General features: G+C 37.1%; 1 protein-coding gene across 5 annotated transcripts; it reads right to left on the bottom strand.

Annotated features, from left to right (window-relative positions):
• Positions 1 to 562: 562 nt before the first annotated feature.
• On the bottom strand, positions 563 to 11890 carry LOC122014659 (protein NLP2-like). 5 transcript variants are annotated; one of them, XM_042571004.1, is made up of 7 exons: positions 11355 to 11873; positions 10590 to 11080; positions 10029 to 10451; positions 9609 to 9656; positions 8744 to 9490; positions 2372 to 2495; positions 563 to 1890 (listed from the first exon to the last, which is right to left on the bottom strand). In XM_042571004.1, the coding sequence occupies exons 2-7, from the start codon at positions 10983 to 10985 to the stop codon at positions 833 to 835; spliced, it is 2796 nt and encodes a 931-aa protein (XP_042426938.1). In that variant the 5' UTR covers positions 10986 to 11080; positions 11355 to 11873; the 3' UTR covers positions 563 to 832. The 5 variants fall into 5 exon arrangements, with proteins under 5 accessions (XP_042426938.1, XP_042426937.1, XP_042426935.1 ...); XM_042571003.1 differs by having other exon boundaries at positions 10029 to 11080; positions 11747 to 11890; XM_042571001.1 differs by having other exon boundaries at positions 10029 to 11080; positions 11209 to 11874.
• Between the last annotated feature and the right edge of the window lie 581 nt (positions 11891 to 12471).

Below are 12471 nucleotides of genomic sequence, written 5' to 3'. Positions count from 1 at the left end.
GGGGCTGTTAGGTTTTAGGTTTCCCCAAATTAAGCCTACTCTGCTTCATGCGAATAATACTGGTGTTATTCAAATTGTTGCTAATCTAATATTTCACAAGCACATCAAGCATATTGAAGTGGATTGTCACTCTATTCGTGAAGTATATGATACACATGTCATCTCTCTTCCGCATATCACCACTGAACTTCAGATTATTGATGTGTTTACTAATGCGCTCTCTCGACACTGTCATCATTTTTTTGTTAACAAATTGATGCTTGTTAATCATCCGAAATTAATTTAAAGAGGGATATCAATAGCAGAAATTATAGACTATTAATTATGAAATATATTTTCGTACCTAGATTATCTGTAATTAGTATATACCTAGAATAGATAATCTGTAACTAATATGTTATATATATTTTTTTACTCAAGATAATTTCTATAGCAATTTTATTTAATGTAAAGATCCGGAAATGGAAAGCATTCAGCCATCTTACTTCAAAATTATCATTGGGTACCAACTCAACTACGCCTTACCTAGTATAACTTAACAAAGGGGACCTGTGTTGCCATATTATTCACCATTACCACACTGATTTATCTACTAGAATTTCTAAATACACTATAATAAATGCCATTTTTATGCCTTTTACACTAAAATAAATGTTAAATGATATAGCATCGCTAGCCTTAACGGGTAGCTAGTTGGCTATATAATATAATGGCTAGTCAGCGAGACAAATGAAGCACTATCCTCACAGTGAGTACCACTTTGACCAGTTTGAACAGACCAGAATCATCGGTTCGAGTATACGAAGATATCATTGGCATTCTTCCTCAGGCCTCATGACTTCAGAAGCAGATTGTTGCTACTGCCTGAGCTACCAACAGCACTTGGAAGATCTCGAACAAGAATTCTCACACAATTGGATTCACATTGCTCTAAAACTTCAACGCACTCTTGCAGATCAGAGTCATTCATCAACGTGATCCACTCATCTTCATCATCCTTATACTTGAGCAGGAATGTCCCTACAGATAAGCTAAATCTCTTTCCAATTTCTTCAAATAATTGTCTGCAACCCAGGGATAGATTGAACTTAAACCGCACTGCATCCTCTTTATAATTAGCCTTGACTCTGATGGATGTGCAATTGTGCGAAGGTAAGTCATCTGTCTCCATGAGCAACATCCCTATCTCTACACTCTTTTTGAGAGTTTGGTCACTCGATGAACTGCCTCTGGATGAATCTGTACTGTTGGAACAAGAAGCATATTTGCCTTCAGTGATTCTGCTATCTGCTGTGTTATGGCCATACTGTATAACACTCTTTTTGGGAGTTTCTTTCAGCATCTCCTCGGTTATTTTTGAAGTTGAACTCCTTGACACTAATTGGCATTGCATACTTTCTAAATGTGAATCACCTTTGTTGAGAACATCACGATGGTATGCATCATGTGCAAGATGGGAAGCTACTCCAACTGAATGGAACTTTTGTTCAGTGCTGTTATCAAGTGGAGAAACTTCTGCTTTATCATGTTTCCTATATATCGATCTAGATATTCCTGATCTCTCCCTCTGCTTGCAGTTACTAATGAAGCAGTTGTATGCTTTTGATGAACCTGCGAACTGCTTGTTTTCATGTCTTTTGGCAGAATGCATGGTCGATAAGGCCTGACCAGCTGATTCTAAAAAAGATAGTGACTTTTCAGGTGATACTTCAGCGACAAAACCTTGACTGTTGGGATCATACATTAACTTTCCCAAACCCAGCGAAACTGGTACAGAATCTATCACACTTTGGACCTTCTTAACAGAATGGTTTACTTTCTTTATCTGCCGAGATGGCCATCTTAAAATGCCATGCTGTCTGCATATTCGTTTCAGTGTTGTTGGGCAGACTGCATGAAGTTGGTTAAAAAACATTCAGATTTTATCAACAGTAATCAAAATGTTTAATGACTTAAATCACATCACATAGGTAGCTAATGCAAATATTCCATAACTTTCACTTTGTATCATCTTCAAAAGTTTTCTATAGTTGAATCGCATGATATTTATTTTAGTTCTTTATATGGAAAACCAACACAGTCCATAGGTTCAACTTGGTGGTATGGGTAACTATAATCTGTCAAAATCTTACGAAAGAAAGAAAGTATTTTAAGAGCGCTAGGGAGAATCAAACTCTGACAAACTGACATAAAAATAAAACATTTGTTCTACCTGGAAAAACTCTGCCCTGCTAACTATACAAAATTATAATTGATTCTTTAAGGACTCATTTTCCTTGTACATTCAAGCAATTAAAAGCAAATGGTGCAATAAAAAACAGCTACCAAATTCCAATAAGAAAGTTATGACAATATGTGAAAGAAAACGCACCACCAATGCTCTTTGCAGCATCCTTTAGGGTCCCAGAATAGTATGTCTGAAGAACACTCAAGCTAACATTGTTTTCAATTAAACTTCTTGGTTTCTTTCGATGCTTTCTAGAACCAACATGTGTCTGATCACAAAAAGTAAAGTTAGTGAAAACATACTTCTGTGCTATTTTTTAGTTATCAACAACCATCTTGGACTAAAACAAAAAAATTAACAAACCAACCAAAGCTATCCTAGAAATCTAGCAACAATCAAGAAACTTTGACGACATCTAAATCTAGGAACATTCAAAAACTTTGAAGCCATCCATCTAGCTGCAGTTCTATTTGCTAAAAAAGAAAGCAATAGAAGAGTACACAGCAGTCAGATTTTCTTAGAGATTAGTGTAGTTCCCTATTAATTGGAATATTGAAAGCATCCAATAAACATCCATCTAATTATGACTACTTGATACAGAAACTTTATCAGAGAAAAATCTGATTTTTGCTTGATCACTCACTGAATCTCCTGAGTTCACTGCACTTTAAAACAGTTACAGATGAAGAAAACTCTCTTTGCATTCACCAACCATTTACTTCCTGGAGTATCAGTTAAATCTTTCTATCAAAAATCAGAACAAAAAGGATAGGTTGCATGACAAAAAATTGATCTAGGAAAATTTCATATATATGAAATAGAAGTGCAACATTTTTCATATTAATGGCTTTAATAATTGAAAACACAAAAGAAACATCATCAACAGCATCATTAGTATTATACTAAGCTGAAAACATATTAAAATGAGAATATGATATTTCTGACAAAACTTCTTGCCACAAGCTGAATAAAGGTGGGCCAAAGAGAAGAAAAAACGTCAATGCAGTTGTTTCCAGCTGGTACACGCTTATCCCTTTTGCCAGGATCTTACCTTTTTCTTGCCCTTCTATTTTGATTTGCTTTACAGACCGATTGCTGTTAATCAGTTAAACCAAGATCCCATATACCACAGCATGTACTGACTGATGTGGTCAACGATATCAAAACCAATAATGAGTTCTCACTTATTCTGTTTTTGTTCATCACCTAGTTTCTCACTCACAGATAGTATGCATTCCTTCTAACATCGGTTAGTCCATTAATTCAATTCATTCCAACACTCACGCCCACTTTTTTAATAAATTTAATCAGAATGAAAGAAAGGAAAAGTCGTTCATGCATGCTAGACACCACTAGCCCAAATACCAAATAACCAGAAATAGAAAGAAAACCTGAAAGAAAATATTGACAAAGACTCAAAAACACATTAATCATTAGGTTCAATAAACAGGAACTGCCTTTAAGATTCTAAATCATGAAACAATAGGAAAAAAACTGCTAAAAGATCACTTTGAAGTTTCATTTTGAAATTTTTAACAGAGCAAGTTCAGACAGTAAATTTTTTAATTTCCAACCTAAAATATATATTCAATTACAGTGAAATTTTGGAGATAAGTTCAGGCTTGACACAAAATTTCTTAAAAAGATCTTTTGGAAAGACACTCTATGGATAATATTTGATGCATTACCTTTATTCCACATCTCTTACTTTAATTGTGTCATATAAAACCATTTCAGAAAAAATAATTCTCAATCACTATATATTTTGTCTTTACTGGATAAACAAGATTAGTGTCTAATTGATCACGACTCCATGGGATCAAGCTCCCCTCACCGGTCTAGTCGAGATTAGTTCTCTACGTTCTAGCATTGCTATTATTCTTCGCCTCCATGGGATCGAGCTCCTCTCCCCGAGCGGATCGAGATCTATTTTCTTGTGTACTAATATTCTATTATTCCGAACGAGTCAGGATTAGTGTTCTAGTATTCTGATATCGGGATGAGTGTTCGAGTATTCTTATTATTCACCGACTCCGTGGGATTGAGCTCCTCTCCCCAGGTGGGTCAAGATCGGTTTCTTGTATGCTGGTATTCTATTATCTTGGACGGGTGGGGATTATAGTTCTGGTATTTTGATATTGGGATGGTGGTCTGTTGTTCGGGTATTCTTATTATTCCCCGACTCCATGAGATTGAGCTCCTCTCCCCAGGTGGGTTGAGATCGAATTTTTTGTATTATGTTATTCTTATTATCCTCCAGCTATGTAGGACTAAGCTCCTCTCCTCGGGCACATTCTGGTGTTTTGGTATTCTTATTCTCCCTGGACTCAGGGTTGGCATGGGTTTGGCTTTTGGGTGTATCCTCACAATCGTGGGATCGAGCTTCTCTCCCCGATTAGAGGATTGGCGTTTTGGTGTATCCTCACGACTACGGGATTGAGCTTCTCTCCTTGGTCAATATGGGACCTAGCCTGACCTTGCGGGATTGAGCTTCTCTCCCCGAGCAGGTCTGGATCGATGTTCTAGTGCTTGAATATTCTTATCATCCCCGACCTCATGGGATCGAGCTCCTCTTCCCAGGCGGATATAGATCGATACTTTGCTATTCTTATCATCCTCTGACCTCGTGGGATCAAGCTCCTCTCCTCGGGCAGGTCTGAATCGTTACTTTGTGATTCTTATAATCCCCTTACCTCATGACATCGAGCTCCTATGGATCGATACTTTGTTATTCTTATCATCCCTGACCTCGTGGGATCAAGCTTCTCTCCCAAGAGGGTCTAGAGTCTAGATTGGAATTCTGGTACTTGGACATTCTTATCATCCCTGACCTCGTGAGATCGAACTCCTCTCCCCAGGCAAGTCTGGATCAATACTTTGCTATTCTTATCATCCCCCAACCTCATGGGATCGAGCTCCTCTCCCCGGACGAGTCTGAATCGATACTTTCTATTCTTATCATCCCCAACCTCGCGGGATCGAGCTCTTCCCGAGCCTACTTTGCTATTCTTATTCCCTCTCGACTCTGAGTGGGTGTGGGTTTGGTGTTCTGGTGTTTGGAAATTTTATCATCCCCTAACCCTACGAGATTGAGTTCCTCTCCCTGAGCGGGCCTGGATCGGTATTCTGGTCTCCCTATTCTAATTTTATAGTTTTCTTATTATCCCCTACTTCAAGTTGGTGTGGTTTTGGTGATTTTGCTCTCCTGCCGGCTCAGTAACTCCGAGTACCAAGATTGAATAACACATTATAACTTGATAACTCACCTCTATAAATATGATAGTACGGAGCAAGAAAAGGAGAATAATTGGTAACATCTTCTTCCTATGCATCTTCTTTACTCTTAAGCCCTTATCTCTTAAAGAAGGCACGACGGGAAAGTCATTGTAGCATGGAAACATCCCCGAAAAGCTTGCACAGGTCTGGGAATATCCTCACGTAAGAGCATCACTAGAAAGACCGCATAGACTTGTAACCTTGCTACCAGCTAGCATACAGAAGCATCCCCATTCAGGAACATCCTTTACATTTACGCTTGGGGCACAGGAACATCCATGTTCGGAAATATCTATATATATCTAGCCATGTCAACAGTCAGGCTTCATCAATCATATGTTCTTGCCTGACTAAGTGGGGGAGGCATGTGATATGCCTCACAATCCCCGCCCAGGCATATATACCTGGACAGGTCCACACGTGTCGGTTAGAGATATGACCAGGCAAGTAGGAGGATAAACCAGAAGGCACAATGGAGCATCCCCGTGCGGGAACATCCTGGAAAGATGTTGCAGCTTTATGAACCTCCCCGCTCAGAAAAGATGTTGCAGTCGACTAGCTCAAGTAAATTCCTGTCAAAAAAACACCCACTCGAGTCTCCCTCGCGAAAGCCAACTGAATCTATTACTCTACCTTTTCATGACTAGTTAATCATGCAGGAGCATCCCGAAACATACTCAACATGCTGATTCGGAACATGAGAACATCTCCGCTCAAGAATCTCTCTTCCAAATTCAACCGCTTCGCATATTAAATCTAATCATTCTCTCTAATGATTCTTTAACCATGAGTCTAACAAAAGCGGTGTTGTCTTAAGCATGAGCATAGTAGTTGTTCAAAGGGAAGCTGACATCAGCCGACCAGGTGTACAGGCCCCATGTGCAATGGGAAGGGAGCTGATTGATGCCAGTGGTCCACTGGGCACAATATCATGTAGGATGAGTAGAGGTCAACCTTAGACCCTTACCTAGACATGTCGTGTGTTAGACCTTGTCTCTAACAAAAGGTAGTGGCATACCCACCTCTGGCCATGCCTGTCACTGTCTGTTTGCTGGCACAAATGGCAATCGACGTAGACATTTGTCTCACCATTATATAAAGGGCAGCTTGTGCACCGGGAGAAGGTAATTGCAATCCGCTATAATTGATTCTAAGTCAAGAGAGTTGACTTGGTCAACTACTGATCTTCTTCTTCCCCTTGCTAAAGCACTTCTCCCAAAGAAGACACTAAGTTGCTTAAAGTGCTTTCATTTTTTTTTTAAGTTGATCCACTCAACTTCCTCTCTTAGGCGCTCTTCTCTTGAGGAGACAACATTTTCTCTTTTAGCTCCACGTTGACTCTTTCTTTCAGCTTCGTGCTGACTTGACGGTCAGAGGAGTCACGCTGGCTACCTTGGCCCCTGTTGATCGGTGTTGACTTGTATGCAAGAGACTCACTTGGGTGCGCGGGATTAAATGCTCTGCTGGATTTGGACTGAAAGGAAGAGATGCAGTTGTGTAGCCAGGGAGAGCGGTGGCTACCCACATCACTCTTGGCCCCCAATCCGTTCGGGTGAAGGACTCGTTCGAGTGAAGGACCTGTTCAGGTGAAGGACTACTCGAGTGAAGGATCTGCTCGGATACAAGAGCATGGGAGCTGTTGGCTTGCACGTTTTAGAGGAAATCATGTATTCCTCAATATTTTTAGAGAGTGATCGATTAAATTTATCACCTTAAAGAAATTTTCCTAAGTGAATTGAAATTCAAAAACAATATGTAAAGCCAATAATTCGCTCATAATCAAAGAAATTTTAATTAAAATAAAGAAATTAAACTTTAAAAAAAAACTTATTTTAGAAAAAAATCCTTTAATAACATCTCTTAATGACATAATTTTAAAGGACCCTCGACTTGCCCCCCTTAGAGAGTCATTAACATCACCTAGCTTATAAATTATAACTTGTTTATCTTACCCATCAAAAGAGAGAATTGAAAAAATAAACATGTAAACTAATGAAAAACATGAATTAAAAAAATAGCTAAATCAAGTAACACTCTTATTAGTATATCTTTATAGCTAGTAATGACTTAAAAGGTCATCAACCTAATGAGTTAATGAGTTTGTTTCCTTATATATCACTTACCGTCAAATTTTTTTTAATCTGATACAAAAGCAACACATCAAAATTAGAAGAGAAATTATATTGTCAATTACTATAAAGTACCTAGTGATGCACTCAAATGTTATTTTGCATTTATGAATTCTAATTATCTCATATCTAAATGTCATTATTTATTTATAATTATAATTGTCTAATATTATTTAGTTAAGAAGTGTCAATAATTAATTTATTCAATTGCATTGTAAGAGAACTTAATTTTAATGCTTGTTTATTCCATGTTCCAATTGTTTTAAATTGTGATTCAATTTTTAAATTGAAGGATATGCTAATCCACTAGAAAAATTGAGCCTCCATCAATTTTGTCAAAGATTGTGCTTCTACGGATTTCTTCTCACCATTGTTACTTTTCACCCAATGATTGTGGTAAAGACATGGAACAATATACTCACTATATGATAAGGAGGTTCTAATTCATTGGCACATGTAACCAAAAGGAAAGATACAGCTCAAAAAGTAAAATAAAGTGTATCAATTTGTCTTTCATTGGAATGGACATCTAAAGAGCTGAAAGATAACGACGAAAAAAACAAGTCGATTTGAATTTTAGATTAGTTGATAATTGTTTTATTTTAGGTACCATATAATTTAGTTTGAGTATCTTTTTCATTTTGTAGTAGTTTAATGAGTAGTTGCTAATTAATAAGAGTTTATTAGGATTATTATGCATCCCACTAAGTGGAATTATCATTTAGTTGGTATTTGAGTATAGAAAAGTACAATATTTGTATGTATTTTCCAGCTTTAGCTTTTGATTAATAAGATTTTTCTCCTTTTTGTCCATGTAACATACCTTCTTTGTGTGAGATAGCTATTTTGATTTTTTTTTTTTTTTAATTTAGGGTTAAATTTCAATATGGCATCAAAGCTATCTTGTGCTACATGAAGGAAAAGGTATATAGATCTCAATTCAAAAGTAGTGACATAGAAAATTCATAATAGTAGTTGAGTTCATAAAGTTTACTAAAATGGCGACAATATGTTTTTGACACAACAACTTGAGCTGACATCAAGAGATGAAATTACTTATGCATAGAAGAAGGTTCTAAAAATCTAGCACAATGATAGTTGAAAATATAACCTGATTGAGATGAGCAGCTTCTCCCTGATAACTGTTTATGGTCTGCATATTATTGTGGGAGTCAGTTGAATTTTGTTCATTATGACTGGATTGATAATGTTTCTCACAGAAATTCATTGAATCAAAATCATCTATTCCCGATCCATCAACGGTCATTTTAGAGGCATCCAAGCCAGTTACCACAGTATCTGATACAGTTCTCAGACTTCCACACAGTCTTTGCAATGTAATTGAAAGGTTATTTAACAAACGCTGTTGTTCATCACTTCCTCTGCAATTGACTGGAAGAAAAAATTCTAATACATAATCATCATTTGCAGTGTAAGTACTCCACAGCCTGATTGCAACAGCTGCATGCAGTCCAAACTTGCGTGCATGATGTGCAAGTGGATACTGGTGCACATCCAATGTTTTTATGTCAGATGAGAAAATTGGACGGTGAGATTGAATTGCTCTTCCTACAATGCCCTGACCCTCTCGCAGGCAGTTCTCTGAACATGCATGTAGAAAGCCAAGAATTTTTTGGTCATTGACATAGCAGGCTGACTCCTGGATGCAAAGCATGTTTTCCTTCTTTAGCATGGAAGATACCTCTTCATCAACATTTATGGTCATTTTGTCCATATCCCGGTTACAATAGCTAAAAGGTATCCAAGTAAGTGCCAAAGGCAACAAATGTGCATGACAAATAGCTCTCAACACATTGTGTATCTCTGTGAAGACAAACGTCTGACTAATTTGAAGACTCTGTACAATACAGTTTATCAAAAAAGAAATGAAACAATATTTAAATTATAATTGGTTTGATGGAAGTGAACATAAATTTGACCAAATCAAATTATTAAAAAGATGAGAAAATTATTACCACGAACTGTTGCATAGCATGTGCTTTAGTGCTCTTCAAATTTACAGCCTGCAAAGTAATAGTATGTAAACATTAGATATGACCATCATTCAATCATAACTACAATATTGATTTCAAGATATTTTCCTATAAACATATAAAACGAAAGTATTTTTCATCGGGCAATAAGCCCCAATCATCAAAACAACTGTTTTGAGAATTGAAATGTTGATGAACATTTACATCCACTGATCATGCCACACCAAGAAAATCAAAGCATAGAGGAAGCAATTCTTTAGAGATTTTTCAATAGGATAAAAAAAAAAGGTTATTGAGGTCATCCCAAATTGTAATTTGTGTTGGAAAAATGATAATGCCAATTGCAATCATGTGTAATGTAGACTTGAAGAAAGTATCAAAGCAATTATTTTAAATTCTAACCTGTAAAGCATTGCGAAAATGATCAAATTCAGAGTCAAAATCGGGTTTCTCTTTGTTTGTAACAAGTTCAAGAACTGCACAACATGAATGCTCATTATCATGAAAAATAGGCAATGCAAGTGTCCCTTGAACTTCATACTTCAGCGCATGATCCACTCTCAAGAATTCTAAATGACTATAGTATTTGATGTTTGAGGTCCACTCTGGCATTTGAGAGATATATACACGACCCGGAAGGCCAAGGAGAGACCCAGGTGCTTCTCTGCCAGAGAAAGTGAAAGCTTTTGATATTTCTCGATACTCTACAAAAGCCGGATCAAGTAGATAGGGCTGCTCGGAGGTGCTTAATATATATTCGTCGCCTTGCTTGAAAGGCATCCAAACTTGGGCGAGTATCTCTCCTCCAGTAAATTGACAAAATTCCTTAAACAAAAATAATGCTGTAAGTAACTTTTCACCTAAAGAAACATCTACAGTTGGTCTACGAATTGCTTTGCTACTGTCATCACCATTAGAGACATCACATGGTGGAAACGAGCTACTGGATTCTGTTTCCCCTACCATATTTATAGGGAGAGTATCAAGGGTCACTTGGGATTGTAAAGTGGTCTTTTGAACTGGTGAATTATCTCCAACACTTGAATGAACATCTTTATTATTCATATTACCTCTCATTCTAACCACAACATCTGTGGTTTGCACTTGTGAATTATCTCCAACACTTGGATGAACACCATCTTTATTACTCATATTACCTCTCATTCTAACCACAACATCTGTGGTTTGCACATGGAAATCTGGTTGAGTGGAGCAACTGAATTGTGCAAAAGACTGATCAATGATTGAAGGGTTGAACAGATCAGTAAAAGTTCCAATATTCATCAAACTTAAATGACTACTAAGGTCATTTGGCTCTGGGCTTTTGTCTCTAGCATGGAATGCTTTAAATGAATCCATGTTCAGAAGAAACCTTTCTTACTTCCACTATAAATTCCCCTCTGCAATCTAATAGTAGTTCTTATCATTGGATCTGGAACCCAACAGCCGAATCCCTGCAACCAAAGATATATAGAAATGATAAATGGTATACAGATTATTAGCTTGACGTGAAAAGCAGAACTTTGACTGCTGCTTACAATTTGCCCTACAAACCAGAATACACCCTAGAACATCATAATACCTTACTGAGCAACTCACTCCCCTTGAGCATATAGAAAATTCACACTCTTACGCACAATTCCATGCTTCAATAACTGATAGTTTAGGCCTCCTCTCGTAGACCATACGCAAACTAAACCTGATACTCCAAAAGTAGACGAATATTACCTGTCGCACGTTTCCAATGCCTTCGTAAATGCCAGAGGGAGGCACTCGTCACTCAAAACAAGGACTTTGACTCGGACCTTCAGAACAAGGAGAAGAAAAGCTAAGCTCAAAAGATGAAGAACGAAACCTATCTATAGTGAGATTCCATGTCCTTCGGAAATTCATCGGATTGGCACAGAAAATAGGAATTGACTCGGAGGATTCCAAACTCGAATCCAGGAGGTTGAAGATTCGCCTCGATAAATTCTTGGCTCTCGGAGGACTCAAGGGTCGCGTTGGGCCCGTCGCGAGGAAAACCACACAAAATAATCGCCTAACCTCAGGACAAAAAAAAAAAAAAAGTGGTTTTCATTGTAAGGCGGCAATCTGACGTTGGGTTGTGGAGCTCGCACCAAATCAAAATCAAATCTTGAGTTTTCCATTGGCCTCAACGACGACCGAAAGCCTACAGGGAGAAGTGCTTCCTCGCCGCCGCCGCCTCCATTTCGTCCTCGTCTGGCCGGCACAATATCACACACACGCACACCAGTGGATGGGCCCGGCCCGGCACGGGTTGGACCGTTGTTCATGGACAGACCCCAATATTTGCCGTGTTTAAACCCAGGGACGGCATAGAGCTAATTCTACACTATTTTTTATATCTCAATTAAAATTTGGTAAAAATATTTAAGAAGACTGTTATTATTAACTAATATTTCTTAATAATACGTAATATTTTTAACTATTTTTGAATAATATTTAATTTTTATATTTATAAAATATTTTATTAATTTTTATTATATAAAAATTAGACATTTAAGTGCCTTTTGCATAATTTAATTGCTCATTCAGCCAAATTTTAAAAATCATAGATTTTTTTTAGGATTATTTGATGTCAGATATGCTGCTTATGTTAATTAATTTTGGGATAACTAATTTGATCCTATGAAAATTTTTTATCAGTTATCAAAATAATTTAAGAAATACTCAGGATGATGACTCAGTCTATTATTCTGTCGACTGTCTATTAAACAAAATTATCTATTATTTTATTAAAACTGAGACTCAATTTTTAAATATCTAAAAAGTTAAAGAAAATATTTTGTCACTATATCATTACCCAGGCACAAATCACATA

Source organism: Zingiber officinale, chromosome 8B (assembly GCF_018446385.1).
Source record: "Zingiber officinale cultivar Zhangliang chromosome 8B, Zo_v1.1, whole genome shotgun sequence".
NCBI classification, from domain to species: Eukaryota; Viridiplantae; Streptophyta; class Magnoliopsida; order Zingiberales; family Zingiberaceae; genus Zingiber; species Zingiber officinale.
This window is presented reverse-complemented; position numbering and strand designations above follow the sequence as displayed.

Bases quoted from the DNA above. Each gene is read 5' to 3' on its own strand.
- LOC122014659 (XM_042571003.1), bottom strand. From the start codon at position 10,985: ATGGATTCATTTAAAGCATTCCATGCTAGAGACAAAAGCCCAGAGCCA. The intron at 9,657-10,028 runs GTTAGAATTTAA...ATTACTTTGCAG, and splicing joins ATTTTCGCAATGCTTTACAG to GCTGTAAATTTGAAGAGCAC. The intron at 9,491-9,608 runs GTAATAATTTTC...TGTATTGTACAG, and splicing joins ATGCTATGCAACAGTTCGTG to AGTCTTCAAATTAGTCAGAC.